The sequence below is a fragment of the Cervus canadensis genome, chromosome 10 (genome assembly GCF_019320065.1).
Source record: "Cervus canadensis isolate Bull #8, Minnesota chromosome 10, ASM1932006v1, whole genome shotgun sequence".
In the NCBI taxonomy this organism is placed as follows: Eukaryota; Metazoa; Chordata; class Mammalia; order Artiodactyla; family Cervidae; genus Cervus; species Cervus canadensis.
This window is the reverse complement of record NC_057395.1, coordinates 41,613,732-41,631,291: the sequence shown is the minus strand read 5'-3', so window position 1 is coordinate 41,631,291 and position 17,560 is coordinate 41,613,732. Positions and strand designations below refer to the sequence as shown.

General features: G+C 42.4%; 1 protein-coding gene across 5 annotated transcripts in view; it reads left to right on the top strand.

Moving 5' to 3' along the window:
* RALGAPA2 (Ral GTPase activating protein catalytic subunit alpha 2) overlaps positions 1-17,560 on the top strand; it is a 294,158-nt gene that overhangs the window by 90,997 nt on the left and 185,601 nt on the right. For 3 of the 5 annotated variants that reach the window (XM_043478794.1, XM_043478793.1, XM_043478798.1), the window contains exons 16-19: positions 658-822; positions 4,772-4,912; positions 12,914-13,042; positions 14,738-14,835. In XM_043478794.1, coding sequence (XP_043334729.1) covers positions 658-822; positions 4,772-4,912; positions 12,914-13,042; positions 14,738-14,835 — 533 coding nt within the window. The remainder of the gene's footprint in view (positions 1-657; positions 823-4,771; positions 4,913-12,913; positions 13,043-14,737; positions 14,836-17,560) is intronic. The other 2 variants (XM_043478797.1, XM_043478795.1) reach the window with 1 other exon arrangement.

Genomic DNA, 17,560 nt, shown 5'->3' with positions numbered 1-17,560 from the left:
GGAGCTTCGCTTAAAATAGGATTTTTGTATTGTTTGTAGCATTTCGTTGACTTTGCTCATTGACCGTAATTAAAGTTTATGGGCATACATTTCTCTCAGGGATTTGTGGAGAGGTTTGCGTCTACAGGATGGAATACTGTTCTAAAATCAGTGATCTCTCATTTTCTGGTTTATAGAAGCATTTTTTGGAGTGTCCCAGGAGCAGTGTTGGAGAAGGAAATGGCAACCCACTCCAGTATTCTTGCCTGAAAAATTCCATGGACAGAGAAGCCTGGTGGGCTACAGTCCATGGGGTCGAAAAGAGTCAGACATGCCTGAGGGAGTCACACACAGAGGGAGCAGTGGTGTAGTTCATTTGACACTGTTCTTACATTGAGAAAGATCTATTCATGTTTTTGTACACCGGAATGAGTGCTGTGAAGATAGGAGAATTTTCTTGAGACCGTTGAAGGGGCTTGAAAATTACTTTGGCAACAGGAATTTTCAGTTGCCTGATGGATGACTCACCTAAATTGCAGTGTAGGAAGTGGTACCCAATCTGCTGCAGGAGAACCTACTGATTATGCATCATTCTGTGTAGGGGATTTGCTGAGCGGCACGGGCTAGGGGAGGAATCAGGAAGAAATCAGCCCCTGGATTGTGTTTCTTGTCTCGTAGGCTGTGTTCCGGATTCTCAGAAAGGAAGCACTGTGGGGAGGTCCTTTTCTCTGAGCTGGCGGAGCCACCCCGACATGGCCGAGCCCATGCGATTCAGGAGCGCCACCACGTCCGGGGCGCCAGGGGTCGAGAAAGCCAGAAACATTGTCCGCCAGAAGGCATCCGGTAAGCGCAAGTCCTAGTATTTCTCCATGGAATGGATGTATAGGAATTATAGGATTTTAATGGATTTATAAGAATGTTTTTTTTACAGCTTTATAATAAATTCCACTCAGAACTTAAGTCTGAGGCATTTTACTGACTGAGATGTCGCTATATCTTTTCAGCTTTCTGTCTACTTTTCCAAATCATGGTTTTTACTATTTATTTCTAAATTCTGCATCATGATAAAGAACGAGATGTGAATATCGAGTGTGATGTTGGTGCAAAAGAGAGAAAATTGGCATTTTGTTTGAACCTTGAGGAAGATGGATTCTTGGTAATTGCACAGCCGGCTATGTTATTGTTGTTCAGTATTCATCTTAACAGAGTGTGGAAACTTAGTCCAGCGAAGAAAAGGAGACTAAAGCTTTAGTTTTCAGGACTGGAGGAAGACATTTGCGTTTTCTGCTTCTTTGGAAAAGGGCACCTTACCTGTTTGTTTACATGTTGATCATACAGTCAGTTAGAATTAAAAAGAACTTGAACGGGAACCTCCCGTTAATCGCACCATTGCTACACTTTATTCTTAAAAAGAGAACTCTTTAGTAACTAAGCTTGTATACAGTATGTAATAAGAACAAATAAAGCTCCAAACCCCTCCCAGTGACTCTGAGGCTATAACTTAAGTTTAACACAGACTCCTGTATGGGACTTACGTGGCAGTCCAGTGGTTAAGACTTCGCCTTCCAGTGCAAGGGATGCAGGTTCAGTCCCTGGTCTAAAGATCCCACTTGCTTCACAGCCAAGAAAAACCAAAATATGAAGCAGAAGCAATATTGTAACAAATTCAGTAAAGACTTTAAGAATGGTCCATATCAAAAACAAAACCGAAGTTAAGACAGATTCGTGTAGGTCTGCTTTTCACATCAATAATGCCATGCAATTGAAATTGTTATTCAGCATGTTGACTGCAGAGAGAAAGCCACAATTTCCTCTGGTCATAAACCAAAGATTCATTGACACTCTGCATAGTTTCCAGTGCTCAGTCAAGGCTTACAACAGATGCCTTAGAATCCTGTTGTTTTTATGAAAATATATTACATGTTAACCCTAGCTGCCTCATTATTTTTCCAATAATATTTGTTGGTCATTATCCCTCATTTACTGCTTCCTTCATCCTCTCCCTGAGGAGAGACCCAGTTTCCGGAAACAGGCAGCTTTGGGGAAGGCTCATTCACCTATTTCCTTTCTCATCCGAACTCCTAAAGTCTCTTCTCTCTCTTCCCCCACTGGGTCCTTGAAAGGGATCAGAATAGGGGCTCGTGCCATGGTTGAGCCTCCCAGACTGCCTGTTGCCCCTCTCAACCCCTCAATTACAGAGGTGACTAAAGTGCTCATTCAAAGCACTTTTTAAAGCATGGGTTGCCACTCCCTTCTCCAGGGCATCTTCCCGACCCAGGGGTTGAACCCAGGTCTCCCGCATTGCAGGCAGATTCTTTCCTGTCTGAGCCCCCAGGGAAGTCCAAGAATGCTAGAGTGGGTAAGCCATTCCCTTCTCCAGGGATTGAACTGGGGTCTCCTGCCTTGCAGGTAGATTCTTTATCAGCTGAGCTTCCAGGGAAGTCCTCTCACATATTAACATAGGCAGATGATTCTATGTTGTGTGTTCTATATGCCACTGTTTGGCCACAGCACGGCCGTTGGAGAGATTGCACCTTCGTTTCTCAACAGGTATTCTAGACCAATGATACGATAGAGGTGCTGTTAGGTTTTAGAAAATCCTCTGTGCCTTTCTGTTTGGCAGTGTTCTCAATTGCCTGAGAAGTCATGCAAAAACAAGAACTTTCACGAAATCAAGTAAAGGTGCTTGTAGAGTATGTCACTTCAAAACCATAAACCTGACATTTGTAGCAGCCATTCAATCAAAAACACTTAGAACCCTAACCTTTAACAGATAGTGAAGATGAGAGCTATTGAGTTGGACAGATCTATTTTCTTCATGTATTGGGTTGGCCAAAAAGGTTGTTTGAATTTTACATAGAATCTTACAGAAGAGCACAAATTAACTTTTTCACCAACCCAATACTTTATACATATTGCAACCCACTCCAGTATTCTTGCCTGGAAAATCCCATGGACAGAGGAACCTGATGGGCTATAGAGCCCATAGGGTTGTAAAGAGTCAGACACAACTAAAGTGACTAAACAACAACAATGAATATATATGTATTTCCTATTTTATATTTTTAAAATTATAAAATATTATGACTTTTGTTGCCTGTGAAGACAATGATTTTTGAAGATTTTTACTATATCATACTGTTTTATAAAAGTAATCTATCTAGACTACATATTAGAATTTTTACTCATTTCAATTTTTTTAACATATCTTTAGTCTTCTGAGAAGGCCCAGAATATTCTCATGGTAGATTCTCAAAGATTCCCTTTGAATGAGGGAACAGCAGCTCACGACATTAGGTTTTGCACTGTTAGCATGAAGATGTTTATTATGGAAAACCCATTTGAAAGTGACTTTTTTTCTAATCCCAGTAAGAGAATATTATAAGATTATTCTAATTTGCCCCACAGACTATACTTAGACTGAGAAAATGTCAGTGATAGTGGTGAGAGGGAAATATAAAATCAGCAATTGTGGAGTGAGGAAGTGATGATTAATTTAACAGAGAATTAACTTGTTTGCACCTTAAAAGGACTGGCAGGGAGAATCTTAGGGAATTAAGAAGTTGACCTTGTTTTCCTGAGTGTGAATGATGCTAAAACCTTACATGTCTAAAATGAATGGTTAAAGCAGATTTCCACACAAAATAACCTATATTTTATTATTTCTAAAATATCTAGTGATCAATTTTGGGAAAATGCACAATTATTTGACTTGTAAAAGGAAAACTTTTTAAATGAAGTGTCCCTGACATTGAGACATGGACACATCTTTCAGGAAATTTGAAGTCAAGTTAGTTTGATGCTTACACGGAAGTTGTCTTCACTTAAATAGTATCTAACATGTTTGTGATTATGCATTGCAGACAGTTCTCTAGAGCTGGGAATTCTGGTAGTCAGAGAGTGGGGAAGAGACAGGAAAAGTAAGAAGTTTGTTTCACTTTTTGCAAAAGCATCACTACCATTTGTAGGTCTATTTCATTAATGTTAAATAAAATCATGTGAAAATAATACAGTAAGTAAACCATCCTAGTTTTGTTTTAAGGACTAAACTGGTTTTCCTGATGATGGTTTCATATGTATGAGGCCTATTCTCTCATGTCCATTCATTTCCTCAAATGGTTTTGAGTAGCAATATATAGTATATAGAAAAGCTAAGAATATCCTAAAGTTTGTAGTAAGAAATTATGGACTTCATCAACACAAAGTGTGATTTCAAAGGCTGTGTTTCATGAAGACTTTTACTTTTTTCCCAAATGTCAGATCCTTGAATCTTCAAGTTGACTTTTATGTGTTCTTGAGCTTTTACGATATTTGATTTACTAAATGATTTGCTTTTAAATGCAGTCGTCTCTCAGTAAGCCTGATTATTTATGAAACAGTTTTGATCTTAAGTTAGATTCTTCCCTCCCTCACCATGGTCTTTTTGTTTGGGTCCTTTTAGAAGAGAAAACTGGTTATAACGTCTGCCCAAGTAAACAGACGACCCAAACACAAATCTGATTCCCAGCAGAAAAAAAAAGGAAAGGCTCAACACACAAGACGTTCCAAAAAGGAGGTCGATCATTTGTGAACGGCCCGTTCTCCTCGCCATCAGCATGACGGAAAGTTGGCTGTATTTAGAGACTTACCATTAAATCCTGTGTGTTGTGCCAACTTCCTTTAAAGTCTGAAGTGACCTCCTCTGAATATTTAAAGCGAGCCCAGAAAAATAATAATAATAAGGAAAAGGAAGAAGTGAAAGATCTTGATGTTCTTCTGACACTTGACTCTGTTGCTTTGTCTCTCCTGGAAGCTAAGCGAAGCCAGTCTATCAGCAACTGTGCCCACCTCTCTGAGGCTTTGCCCGCCACTAAAAGCGTCCCACTCCTCCTCCACACCGTGAGCGCGCTCTTCCCCGGTTTCTCTTACTCCTCTTGCTCCCACAGGCTGTCAGGTACTGTAATACTGTCTCTTCTGTCCTGCTGTGTCCCTGGGCTGTTCCCGCTTGCTCGCTCGCCCCTGGGTCTGCCTTCATTTGTTAATATCCCTGCCTCACGCATGTGTGCCCGGCCATTGCACTTGGCGTTTGTTTTCAAAGAATATCAATTGTTTCTAGGTGGTTAGACGCTCAGTAGCAATTACATAGTCAAGCAGAATCTCTGCATCTGGGCTTTGCATTCTGAGCTGAGAACCATACTTGTTTTCTTGGAATATAATTGCTTTATAATGTATTAGTTTCTGCTGTACAATGAAGTGAATCAGCTATGTATATACATATATCCCCTCCCTATTGGACTTGCTCCTGCTCCTCCCGACCCCTCTATGTCATCACAGAGCACCAGGCTGAGTTCCTTATTTTATACAGCAGGTTCCCACTGTCTGATTTACACACAGTAGCATATACATGTCAATGCTACTCTCTCAATTCATCCCACCCTCCTCTTCTCCCACTGTGTCCACATGTCCAGAGAACCATAGTTTTTAAGAGGGGAAAACAGTGATGCCAGCCTTGTGTGCCTTGTATATGGAGCCTATAGAGTGGAAGGGAATCTTCATAAAATTCTACAATGGTTCTGAGCCTGCCAATGTTAGTGTGTTTGCTCGGCCTCCCTCAGAATGGATGAACTGGAAAAGTTATGCAGGCTAGAGTTCCTTGGAGTGAATAAATCATATTCATGTATAAAATAATGATCAGTTTACACAGATTCATACTGATTATTGAGTATGAAAAATAACAATGAGTAGTAAAAACAATTTGAGTAAAAAAAATAACAATGGTGAAAATTGCTAATTTCCAAGAGTGTTATTCCAGGCCTTTAGCCAGTTAAAATTGAGTTCAACTACGTATTGTTTATATACTTGCCCTTTCTGGTTTATTAAGATGTTGTTGCATCAAAAGTAATTATTAGCATGGACACCTCAGCAAAAGGATTTATAGTGAATAATTAGGTCTGTGTCTACTTGTTTCTCTGTGATCCCAAAATGAGTCTTCTTGCTGAAGAGGGAAATGTTTTCATGTCCTTTTGGTCTCAGAAAGATAGCATTATAGATTAGTATCTATTTAATATTGGAGATAGCTTAATTAATTGTGGCTTTGAGTGGCAATAAATCATGTCATACTCTGGTTTAGCAAAGCAACATACCCCTGATAAATACGTAAGATGTCATGGTACTTACTTCTAGAATATGATAGAAGAGTAAGAACTGCGTTTCTTAGAAAGCCCTTTTTGTCTGGTAAATACTGAAAGTGGAAAATAGTAAGAATGGTACAGAGAAGATGGCCACCAGTCAGTTAAATCACTGATGAACATTAACTGCTTCACAATTTGGTTAAAAAAAAATACTCCTACCTGGAGATGATTAAAAAAGTATTTTAATTAGTTTTGCTTTCTATTTGGCTGATATATGCCTATAAGGTGAAAAGTTTTCCTTTTTCACATCCCATTTTTTTCCCCACCCCATTTTGTTTAGGATTTTTTTAACTAGTTTGCCCAGAATATGTTCTCACAAATCTCTTCCTGTTAGTCATCTCATTTTGGAGTTTTTTTTCTCATTCATTATTATATTTTGGTTGACTCAGGTTCTCAATTCCCGTATGTATGTACACAGTTCCAGCAGAAATTGAATAAGATTTCAAGCAGGGATTCTCAACTGGGGACGGTTTGCCCCCCCAAGAACATTTAGCAGTGTCTGGAAACATTTGTGGTCATCAAGCCAGGGTCCTGCTCCCTGCATCCAGGGAACAGATGCCGCTAACCATCTTACAATGGACAAGGCTGCCGCTACTGCAGAGAGCCGTCTGACCCAAAATATCAGTGGCGCTGAGGTCTGAGAGATCTTGGTTTAGGGTGGAATGAAGCAGGCCGTGCTTACTGTATGTTTCTGTGCCTCCACTCTCCTCCTGGTTTTACGGCGAAAAAGACCTAGTGGTACAATGACTTTGAGGACGATCTGCTGATGTTTCATCTGAAAACCACTGTTTGCGAGCGCTTCCCTCATCTGATGCCATGTCTTCTGCGCTAGAGAAGTGATCCACAGTCCCGGATGACTGTTGTATTAAAGGCCTGGGCCCAGAACAATGTGTATCAGTCCTCACTATGAGATTTTATGTCCCTCATGGACTAGCCCACGAGAGGATTAAATGTGTGCTCCATTTTGAATTCTGGTGCTGGCCTGTCTTGCTGCCCTGTTGCTGAATACAGATGTAGTCCGCTAGACATACATCCGTGTGTGCATAATACACAGACACTTTTTTTTTTGGCTGTGCTGGGTGTTCATTACTGTACTCAGGCCTTCTCTTGCAGCGAGCAGGGGCTACTCTTCACTTGCAGTGTGGGGGCTTCTCATTGGGGTGGCTTCCCTTGTTGTTCCTGTGTCCCCTGCATTGGCAGGCAGATTCCCAACCACTGGACCACCAGGGAAGTCCTACAGACACTTTTAAAGTTGCCCCTCTTTACTGTAGATGACAATCGGCTAACTTTGTGTTCTTTTAGGTTAACGTTTCTTGGTTTTGTTTCTTGTCCCACCAAAATGTGTTTTAATAATATAACCAATAGACTATTTCTTACCTCCATCCACTCTGATGTCTTATTCTGATCCCTTTGGGACGCCTTATTTAATCACACCAGAATTCTGGGACAGTCACGACCACCTGTATTCTGTTAATTCATGTGAATAGCTGCATAAAAGAACATGTTGGGGGTGGAACTGGCAATTTCAGTGACTTCCTTTTTTTTTTTTTTTCCTCTTCGATGGAAACAGTTCTTTCCAGCTGTTTTGCACTTTTAACTGCTTTTATGTTCGGACATTTATCAATCTGTAGCACAGGCCATGCAGATGGTAGGTTTTATGTTTCTTTGGAGTATATTATAATGGTATAATTAGAGGGTCATGATCTTCTCTTGCTCCAAAGGAGGCTTAACGGGGCCTGATTGAAAGCCTCACTCTGCTGCCCCTGCATCTGGCTTTCCAGCCTCCAGGTAGCACCGGGTTGTCGGGACGTGCTTCTGAACAGGGTCCCCAGCGTTCTTGTGGGACACATCAAGATGTTGAACTGATTTATGTCTCTTGTGCTTTTTATAGGGTCAAGTTGGTTTGTGCCCAGTGTTTTAAAAGTTAGGAAACTACATGATTAATTTTGCTTGTGCAACCTTGTACGAGGAGTAAACAGAACCCGAAATTTTGGTAATTGAAGAATGAGTCTCAGTCTGTTTAGTAAGATGGATTAAGGAAGCCTCAAATTAGAGAGTGAATGAAATGTCTTTGAAAAGTAGTCAGACGTCTGGGATAAATTGAAGTTTCTAAAGAGTTTGCACACTTAATTTAATCACGCCAACTCTTCTTTCAGTGTGGAAAAATGAAATTAGTCCTTATTTGATCATTTTTCTAGTGCTTTGAATAAGCTTTAGAAAGCAGTGATTTAGTAATGGCCATTGCGTAACGTATCCTCTCAAGAAGCCAAAAAGTTGGTACTTTTAGAGTTTGGGTTACTAGGTTAGCCCTGCTTGAGAGAATGCATAATCTGGTGATTCTGAGATAGAATTCAGCCCTGAGATAGAATTCAGTGATATTCAAAACAGAGACTGCATTAGACCTCCCAGCATTTGTAATGTCCTTTTTATGTAATTTAGACTGTCCTGTTTCTATTTTGCACATTAGATAATCCTCTACCTTGATATTTGCATATCAGTGTTGTTTAGTGACTAAGTCATGTGCAACTCTTTGCGATCCCATGGACTACAGCTCACCAGGCTTCCTTGTCCTTCACAATCTCTCAAAGTTTGCTCAAACTCATGCCCATTGAGTCAGTGATGCTATTTAACCATCTCATCCTCTGCGCCCCCTTCTCCTCCTGCCCTCAATCTTTCCCAGTATCAGGGTTTTTCCAGTGAGTCAGCTCTTCACATCAGGTGGCCAAAGTATTGGAGTTTCAGCTTTAGCATCAGTCCTCCCAGTGAGTATTCAGGGTTGATTTCCTTTAGGATGGACTAGTTTGATCTCCTTGCAGTCCAAGGGACTCTTGAGTCTTATCCAACACCACAGTTCAAAAGCATCAATTCTTCAGTGCTCAGCCTACTTTATGGTCCAGCTCTCACATCCATACATGACTACTGGGAAAACCATAGCTTTGACTATATGGACTTTTGTTGGCAAAGTGATGTTTCTGCTTTTAAATATGCTGACTAGGTTTGTCATAGTTTTCCTTCTAAGGAGCAAGCATCTTTTAATTTCATGGCTGCAGTCACCATCCACAGTGATTTTGGAGCCCAAGATAATACAATCTGCCACTGTTTCCATTTATTCTCCTTCTACTTGCCATGAAGTGATGGGATCTGACGCCATGATCTTTGTTTTATGAATGTTGGGTTTCAGTAGTAGTGTTAGTGTTAGTCACTCAATCATGTCTGACACTTTGTGACCCCATGGTATCAATGTTAAATGGTTTTAATTTGTTAGAAAAGAGCAGTAGCTACATCTGACCCCTGAGAAGAGGGACAGCCTTAACCGAAAAAAAAAAAAAAAAGCCAGCAGGGGGAGCTCGAGAACTGTTTTAAAAAGAAAGGAAAAAAGTACCAAGAAAATGTTTCTGGTAGTCATTTGTTCATCTGTGCAGAAAAAATATTGAATATAGACTTAGAACAAAATATGAGAAAAGGCCCGAAAATGTACAGTTCCAAATCGGGAAATTGGGTTTAACTTGTGGGATAAAGAGAATTTGCATGCTTTTTTTTCCTTCACCCTCTTTCACGTGACAGCCGAGACCAGGAGTAGCTCAGGGCACCCCGCCCCACAGCCTGGCAGTTCCTGGGACCGGGATTCACCCCCCACCCTCCCCTTCTTCATGGGCCTCCCATCCCACCTCTTCCCATGGTTTCTGCAGGCTTGGACTTCGTCCACCTGAGAAGGCCCGATCAGCCTTTTTACAAAAGCAGAGCCTTAAAGCCACATCAGGCCAGCCTGTTGGGAAGGCAGAGCAGCTGGCCCTGCAGGTTCTTTATCCGTCTGTTGTCTGAGGACTGGTGGGGACACTCGTGTTTGGAAGCTGTGGTCCCACGGCTGGGGTTCATCCCACCAGATGGCGATGTTCTGTATCCTGAGAAAGATGCTGCCAGCGTTGGCCCAGCTCTTATTTGTTTCTGCTCAGAGCCCAGAAACTAGCATCTACCAACTCTTGGCATCACATTTAAGGGAATAAAGCCCACTCTTCCCACTATCCATAAAGACCGGCAGGTGCCAGTTGTTTCTGATAGAAGCAGGAAGCTCTTGGGCTCCCTCTGCTGACAATGGATTTACAAGTAGGTTTGTTAACAAATAGAAGCCCTTCTCAGAAGGTGTCGGTGTCTTGCATAATTAGAATGAACAATGAAAGAAGACAGTGGGAAGGATGGTGAGTGGTGTCATCTGGCTTCCTCTGCCTGATGCTGAGGAGTCTGGGAGCAGAGCCGTAGGGGGCCTGGTCTGCCCTCTGGGATGCTGGATGGAGCATGGTGTTTATGGATGTCCCATGTTTCTTGTGGGGAAGTGAATAGCTCTTGACTCTTTAGGAGCAGATAAGGGCAGAAACAACGTGGAAAGACAAGGCTGTAGGGGATCTGTCTGCTCCTGCTACCCTGCCTTCCTTTGCTTGTTCCCTGAGTCCAGCTTCTCAACAGTATCTGGATTTAGATCATGGCCCTGCTTCCCTGGTAGCTTAGATGGTAAAGAATCTGCTTGCAATGCAGGAGACCTGGGTTTAATCCCTGGGTTGGAAAGATTCCCTGAAGAAGGGAATGGGAACCCACTCCAGTTTTCTTGCCTGGAGAATTCCACAGACAGACCATGGGATCGAAAAGTGATGGAGTGACTCACACTTTTACTTTCACACCTGGACGTTTGATCATAAGTGAAGGATCACACACATTTCATAGTTTTGAGGTCTGGGAACTTGTATCCATGTACTTAAAAATAGAATTTTTGTGTGGATAGTAAAAATAAAGCGACAGCCCTTCAGTGAAATCCTCTGTTATATTTAGAATCTTCCTACATACAGCTTCTTGGTTGGGGTGAACCAGCCCTTTGGCTTGTGGCTCTGGTTGAAGGTAACACAGAGAAGGATACCTTGGCCACATTTCAGGGGATGAATCGGGTGACATGTCCAGGGAGGACAGTACAGGCTGAGTTCTGATCAGTCCCTTCTTAGAAGGACTGATTGTTGTTGAGTTGTTCAGTCATGTCCGACTCTGCAACCCCGTGGACTGCAGCACACCAGGCTTCCCTGTCCTTGACCATTTCCCAAAGTTTGTTCAGACTCATGTCCATTGAGTCATCATCTCATCCTCTGTCATCCCCTTCTCCTCCTGCCCTCAGTCTTTCCCAGCGTCAGGGTCTTTAACAATGAGTCTTCTTTTCACATCAGGTGGAAGTATTGGAGCTTCAGCATCAGTCCTTCCAAAGAACAGTCAGGGTTGATTTCCTTTAGGATTGACTGGTTTGATCTCCTTGCCTTCCAAGAAACTCTCAAGAGTCTTCTCTGACACCACAGTTCAAAAGCATCAATTCTTTGGCACTCAGCCTTCTTTATGGTCCAACTCAGATCTGTCCATGACTACTGGAAAACCATAGCTTTGACTAGATAGACCTTTGTTGGCAAAGTGATGTCTTTGCTGTCTGGGTTTGTCATAGTTTGTCAGAAGGACTGAAAATTGACTAATGAAAATTTGGAGAAAACATAATCCTAGGGTTATGGATGTAGAGTCCCGAGGCTGCACAAAGGAGGGTGAAGTCTGGAGGTGAGGCAGTGGTGGGGTCACAGGCAAGACCACATGGCAGGTGCTCCAGGAGGGGAGCCTGGCCAGCATGGTGGGGGTGGAGGTCAACCTAGGGGCAGGGGGAGCAGCAGGAGGGAGGGAGCGGCAGGGTCAGGTGGGCTGGGCCTGCTCAGCCTGAAGAGCACAAGGTCTCCTAGTGGGGGTCAAGCCTCTGGGGTGACATCAAGGGGCCCTTGTTCACCGTGAGGAGCGTGAGCTTGAGCAGACAGTGATGGGGGCCTCGGGCGTCCACAGAGGGGGTGGTACCGTCAGATCTGGGTTGTAGGGGGGCCTTCCTGAGGCCATGGGGAGGAGGGCAGGGAGGAGGCCGATAAGGATAAAGCCGGAGGTCAGGGATGGTGTCACCTTGGAGCCTCCATGCTGCAGACAGGAGGTGGGGTGACCCTTCCAGCACCTTGTGTTGTCTTGGGAGATTAAAATGAACCATGACATTCAGAAATGAGCTAGCAGGGACTTCTCTTCTCTAGGGGAACATGGTTTATCTTGATCCTAGCTGGGATCACCCAGTGGTCAGTACTCAGCTGTGGTTTTCTATTTGATGATGTACATTTATCGATTCTCCAAAAATACCAGTGGATCGTTTTTGTACTTCAGTGATAAATTCATGCTTGCATTTGGTGATAATGTCATTAAATAATTGCAGTATTTTACGTTGGACAATTGAACATTTATCTGTGAAAAGGAATGATAAAGTTGAAATTCCCGCTTCCTTTCATCTTCCTTCCAGGTGTAGTGTGTGTGTGCGAGTGCGTGTGTGCGTGTGTGTGTGTGTGTGTGTGTGATATTCTGCTCTCCCAAGTGTAAATGCCCTGTCCCTGCATCTCCCGGCTCCCCCTCCCCTGGGCATGCCTGTCGCTGAAGCTCCTATGACTTACAGTTGTCAACCATTCTGCTTGTGCTCTCTCTGTTTTTTTGTTTTTTTTTTCTTCTTCACTTTGAATTAAAACACTTTGTAGAACTTAGAAGGCAAATGTACCCTTGGAGTGAAATAGAACTTCTAACAAACAGAGAAAACTTTATAATGTGAAAGCTGCTAATCCTACTGGATAATTTTTGTGGGAAAAAAGTATCTAGAGTCAGTGAAGTAGTGAAATTATTTTAAAATGTTTTGATATCCATCCCTGTGTGTTCTGTGTTAATGCCCACAGAAGTGGAAGAATACCTGCAGCCAGAAAATGCATCTGCCACTGAATCTGGGCCCCTGGGGCAGCAGCCGATGGTTCGGAGCGGCAGTAGCCCTGAGGTCACTGAGCCGCTGTGTCCCGAGGCCCCCCCAGGTATCAGCATCTTACTCACGCGAGACTCTAGCTTCTGGCCGGGGAGGGGCTGTGTGTCATGGGGCTTTCTACTTTAATCCTAGTTCTATTTATTTCAAGGGAATTTACTTTAGAGTTTGATTGCAAGGATGTGATTTCTTGAATCACATGAAATATTTTCACTACTTATTTTTATCTAAGTATCTGAATTGTGTGTGTGTGTGCCCTTTTTTCAAGTGTAGCATGTTTAAGGACTGAAAAGAAATCCAGAGTGGCTGGAGGAGGTGGGAGGCAGAGGATGTTCACCCCAGGCGAGGGAGGGCAGCAGGTTAGGGCAGAGGCCAGTAGGAGAGGGGTCTTGGGGTGAGGGATGAGAGGTGGATGGCTGACCAGACCTGTGAAGTTTATTAGCAGTGCGCAGATCTGCTGAGGTTGAAAAATGATAACTTGTATTATTAACGTTATGGGCTTCCCTGGTGGCTCAGCGGTAAAGAATATGCCTGCAGTGCAGGAGACCCAGGTTCAATCCCTGGGTCGGGAAGATCCCCTGGAGGAGGAAATGGCGACCCACTCCAGTGTTCTTGCCTGGGAAATCCCATGGACAGAGGAGCCAAAAGGGCTACAGTCCACAGGGTTGCAGAGTTGGAGATAGCTGAGCGACTGAGCACGCACACACACCCATTAGCATTAATCCACACTGTTTCTCCAGCAGCTTTCAGCAGCAACCAGGGTGAAAGGTGAGGAGGCAGGTGGTTAGACCTGTGAACATTGACTAATATGTTTTACAGGGAAAATGCGTGTTAAGTGTGTCTGGTGACAGTGAACATACGTACTTAGTTTTATGAGTCAGGTAAACAATCAACCAAGCCATCCTGTGGTCCTCAGTGTCAGGGTCATGCCATCCTCATCAAATGAGCAGGGTATAGCCCCTCATAGAAATTCTCTCAAAAGAAAAATAATAAATACACAATAAAAACAATTTGAGAAATCTGTTACCTGGAAGGTTTTCTGTTCTCCAGAAGTCTTTGTGTAGGATTGTTATGATCTTTTTCCCTTAAATATTTGGTGGAATCCATCAGTTGCCTGGAGTTTTCTTGTCAGAAGATTTTAAAGTACTATTCAGATTTTTGAATCATTCTAAGACTTCGTATTTTCCTTTTCTTGTTTTAATTTGCATAAGTTTTGTTTTTTTTTTCTAGGAATTTGTTCATTTATTTTTAAAAAAATATTTATTGGCCCCAGACTATGCATAGAATCTGATCTTTTTAATTAACGGTGGCAGGCTTGGTGGAGATATCCCATTTTCTATTATGGACACTGGTTGTCGGTTACTTCTCTCGCCAGCAATGCTGAGCCACCTCACGCTCCCTTCCCTGTCCTCTTCCTCCCTTCCCCGGCCTGGCTGACCGGGGCAGCTCTTGTCTGAGACCCCTTCTCCAAGGCCCCCGGACAGGCCTTGTGGCTCCCCCTCCCCTCACCATGTGTAACATTAACACTCGACAGTGAAGTTCTCTGTGCATAAGAGACCAGGTCTGTGGAGCAGTCGTGATCCATAGGCTGCTCACGTGCTGGGCCCTGCACTCTTGTTTTTACATGTCTTAGAATATCTAAATATCTAAATTTAACCATTGCCTATGTATAAAAATCTTCTTCCAGTTTTACCGTCTGAAATATTTCTGTTGTTGATTTCCCCCCTCCCTGCCCCCAAACCTCTAGGCCCAAAGCTAGAAAATTCAGAGAATGTGAGTTCTTCAGAGCCCAGGCCTGCTCAGGAGAGCAAAGGACATGAGAAGAAAGAGCATGAAGGAATAACAGTAAGATCTTTTCAGAGTACATCCATGTGTCATTAAAAATAAACCTACAGATCACTGGCAAGATACGCACATTTACTAGTGGCCGTGACACTATCTTTTAAAATTTATTTCCACTTAGATGTGTTTTAGGAACAGGTGACCTTGAGACGTTTGAAAGACTTGCTCACTTTCTATGTAAAATTATAGTCACATTACAAAAATAGAACGCAGTAAGTGTGAAAACAGACTTTCCCACCTGGTCTGTATGTGCACTTTCTCTCTTTAAGGACATCCTTGCCTGTCAAGCAGACGCTCAGACTCCCTATTCCTGGTATCACTTTAGGTTGTAGCCCTCACCTGATGCAAGTTCACAGATAAATGAGATGTTGCAACGATCTGTTATGGTTTCTTTCTTTTTTAAAAAATGTAAAATGGCATTTATCGGGTTCTTAAAACACAAATAAAAAGTTTAAAGAAGAAAATTAAAAAGTAGCCCTAACTCATTCATGCAGATAATTCCTATTTATTCATTAAAAAAAAAAATGTAGTATCTATGAATAGAACACCCAGACATCCCAGAAAAGTACAAAATACACACAGAAAGTCACTCCCTACTCTTCCCTGCCTGGGAGATATGAGTGTTAAATTTCCTCAGTCTTCATTTTTTTTAACGGGCATATACCAGCTTTATACGTATGTTCCATTTACATGTATATTCTGTGTGTGTATTTCAGCAATCAGATAAACACCCAGAGACCCACCCCCAGTGTAGAAACCAGAGCACCTTCAGTGCTGTTGCCGTGCCTCTTGGGCGTCATCTCGGTCCCGCAGAGAACGGCTCTCTGTTGGCTCTGTCAGTCGTGTCTTTGCTTTCCTTTGTAGTTTTGCTTGAGATGTATGTACCTCTAAACAATGCATCCTTTAGTTTCCCTCATTTTTAAACTTTGTAAAGGTGGTATTATTGCTTTGTTCACTCATTACCATGTATTTACCATGCCTACCATGTAGGCACGTTGCCCTAGTTCATTGCTTTCTCTGCTGTTTGATATTCCACCGTGAGTAGAACACAGTTCACTTTTCCATTCTCTTGTTGACATTTAGCTTGTCCCCCCCGCCCACCTTTTTTTTTAAATGAGAAATGAAGCTGTGCACATTCTTGTATGTGTTTCAAGATCTACGTGTAAGATTTTCTCAACAGTATTGTCTTAGAGTGGAACTGATGAATCACGGGGAAACAGGGTGCTCTTTTTCACAAGAGAATGTGTCTTTCTCCAGAGTGGTTGTATCACTTGTTTTGGCCAGCAGTGTGTAAAAAGTTTCTGTTCATCCACATTCCTGCCAACACTTACTACTGTCAGATTTAAAATCTTGGGAGTCAAGTGGGTGAAAATGGGATCTCATTTTGTTTTGCATTTCTCAGGTTGCCGATAAAGTCCTTCCTTATGTTGATTGGCCATGTATGTTTCATCTGTGGGGTGCCTACTGATGTCTTTTCCATTTTCCTGTTGATTTGTCTTATTTATTTTTACTAATTCTTTATGTAGTCTGAATACGGATCCTATATTGGTTATGTTTCTGGTGAATTTCTTCTTCCAATGTGTGGCTTTTATTTTCACATTCTCTATGTTGTCTTTTGATGAACAGAAGCTCTTAATTTTGATATTCTTGATTATCATTGTTATTACATTTTATGAAAATTAAAAAAGCTCATTTATGTATTTGCTTTTGGCTGTGCTGGATCTTTGTTGTTGTGTAGGCTTTTGTCTGGTTATGGTCGGGAGTGGGGGCTACTCTGTAATTGCAGTACACAGGCTTCTCACTGCGCTGGCTTCTCTTACTCCAGAGAACCGGTTCTAGGGCACATGGACTCAGTAGTTGTGGTCCATGGGCTTTGTTGCTCCGCAGCATGTTGGATCTTCCTGGTTCAGGGGTCCAACCCATTTCTCCTGCATTAGCAGGCAGATTCTTCACCACTGAGCCACCAGGGAAGCCCTGAAAAATTTAAAACACCAACTTGAAAGGGATAAGAATATTTGCCTTATGTTTACAAGTGTTTCAGTTCTGCTCTATACATTTAAGTCTTTCATCTGCCTGGAGCTGATGTTTATGGAGTGGCAATAGGGATCCAATTTTATTTTTTCCCCCACATGGATAGCCACTTATCCTGGGTCCCCTATACTGAATTCGTTTTCCTTTATTGATCTGAAAATGCTACCTATCTCTCATAGATACTGCATCCCAGATGTGTGAGGCTTTGTTTTGGTGCTGCTTGAGTCATTGGTCTCTCTGTCTTAGTACTGTAGTTCCCCTGCTTCCTCCTCACCCCCATCTAATGGAAGCTATTTTTTCTACCATCTTCTGTCTTTTGTTGTTGCTGTTGAGAGGTCTTCGGTCCATCCTGTTTGTTGTTCCTCACTGTTCTTCATCCTTGTCCTCCAGTTTCACTACAGTATATTTAGGCGCATTTTCTCTTGGTCTGCACAATTTGTCCTATTTTGGATATTCTACATGTGCCAGGCATCTGTGAATCATTGTTCTTCCATCGCTTCTGGAAAATTCTTGGTAATCAGTTATTCAAATATTGCCTGTTCTTTGTTCTCTCTCCTCTTTCCTTCTGGAGTTCTGGGTAGAAATATATTTAGACTTTCTCATTCTGTGTTCTATGTCTCTTAAGCCCCCTTTCATATTTTCCATTCTCTTTGGCTATGTGGGTGCGTTCTGGGTGATTCATCAGATCTGTCTTTGA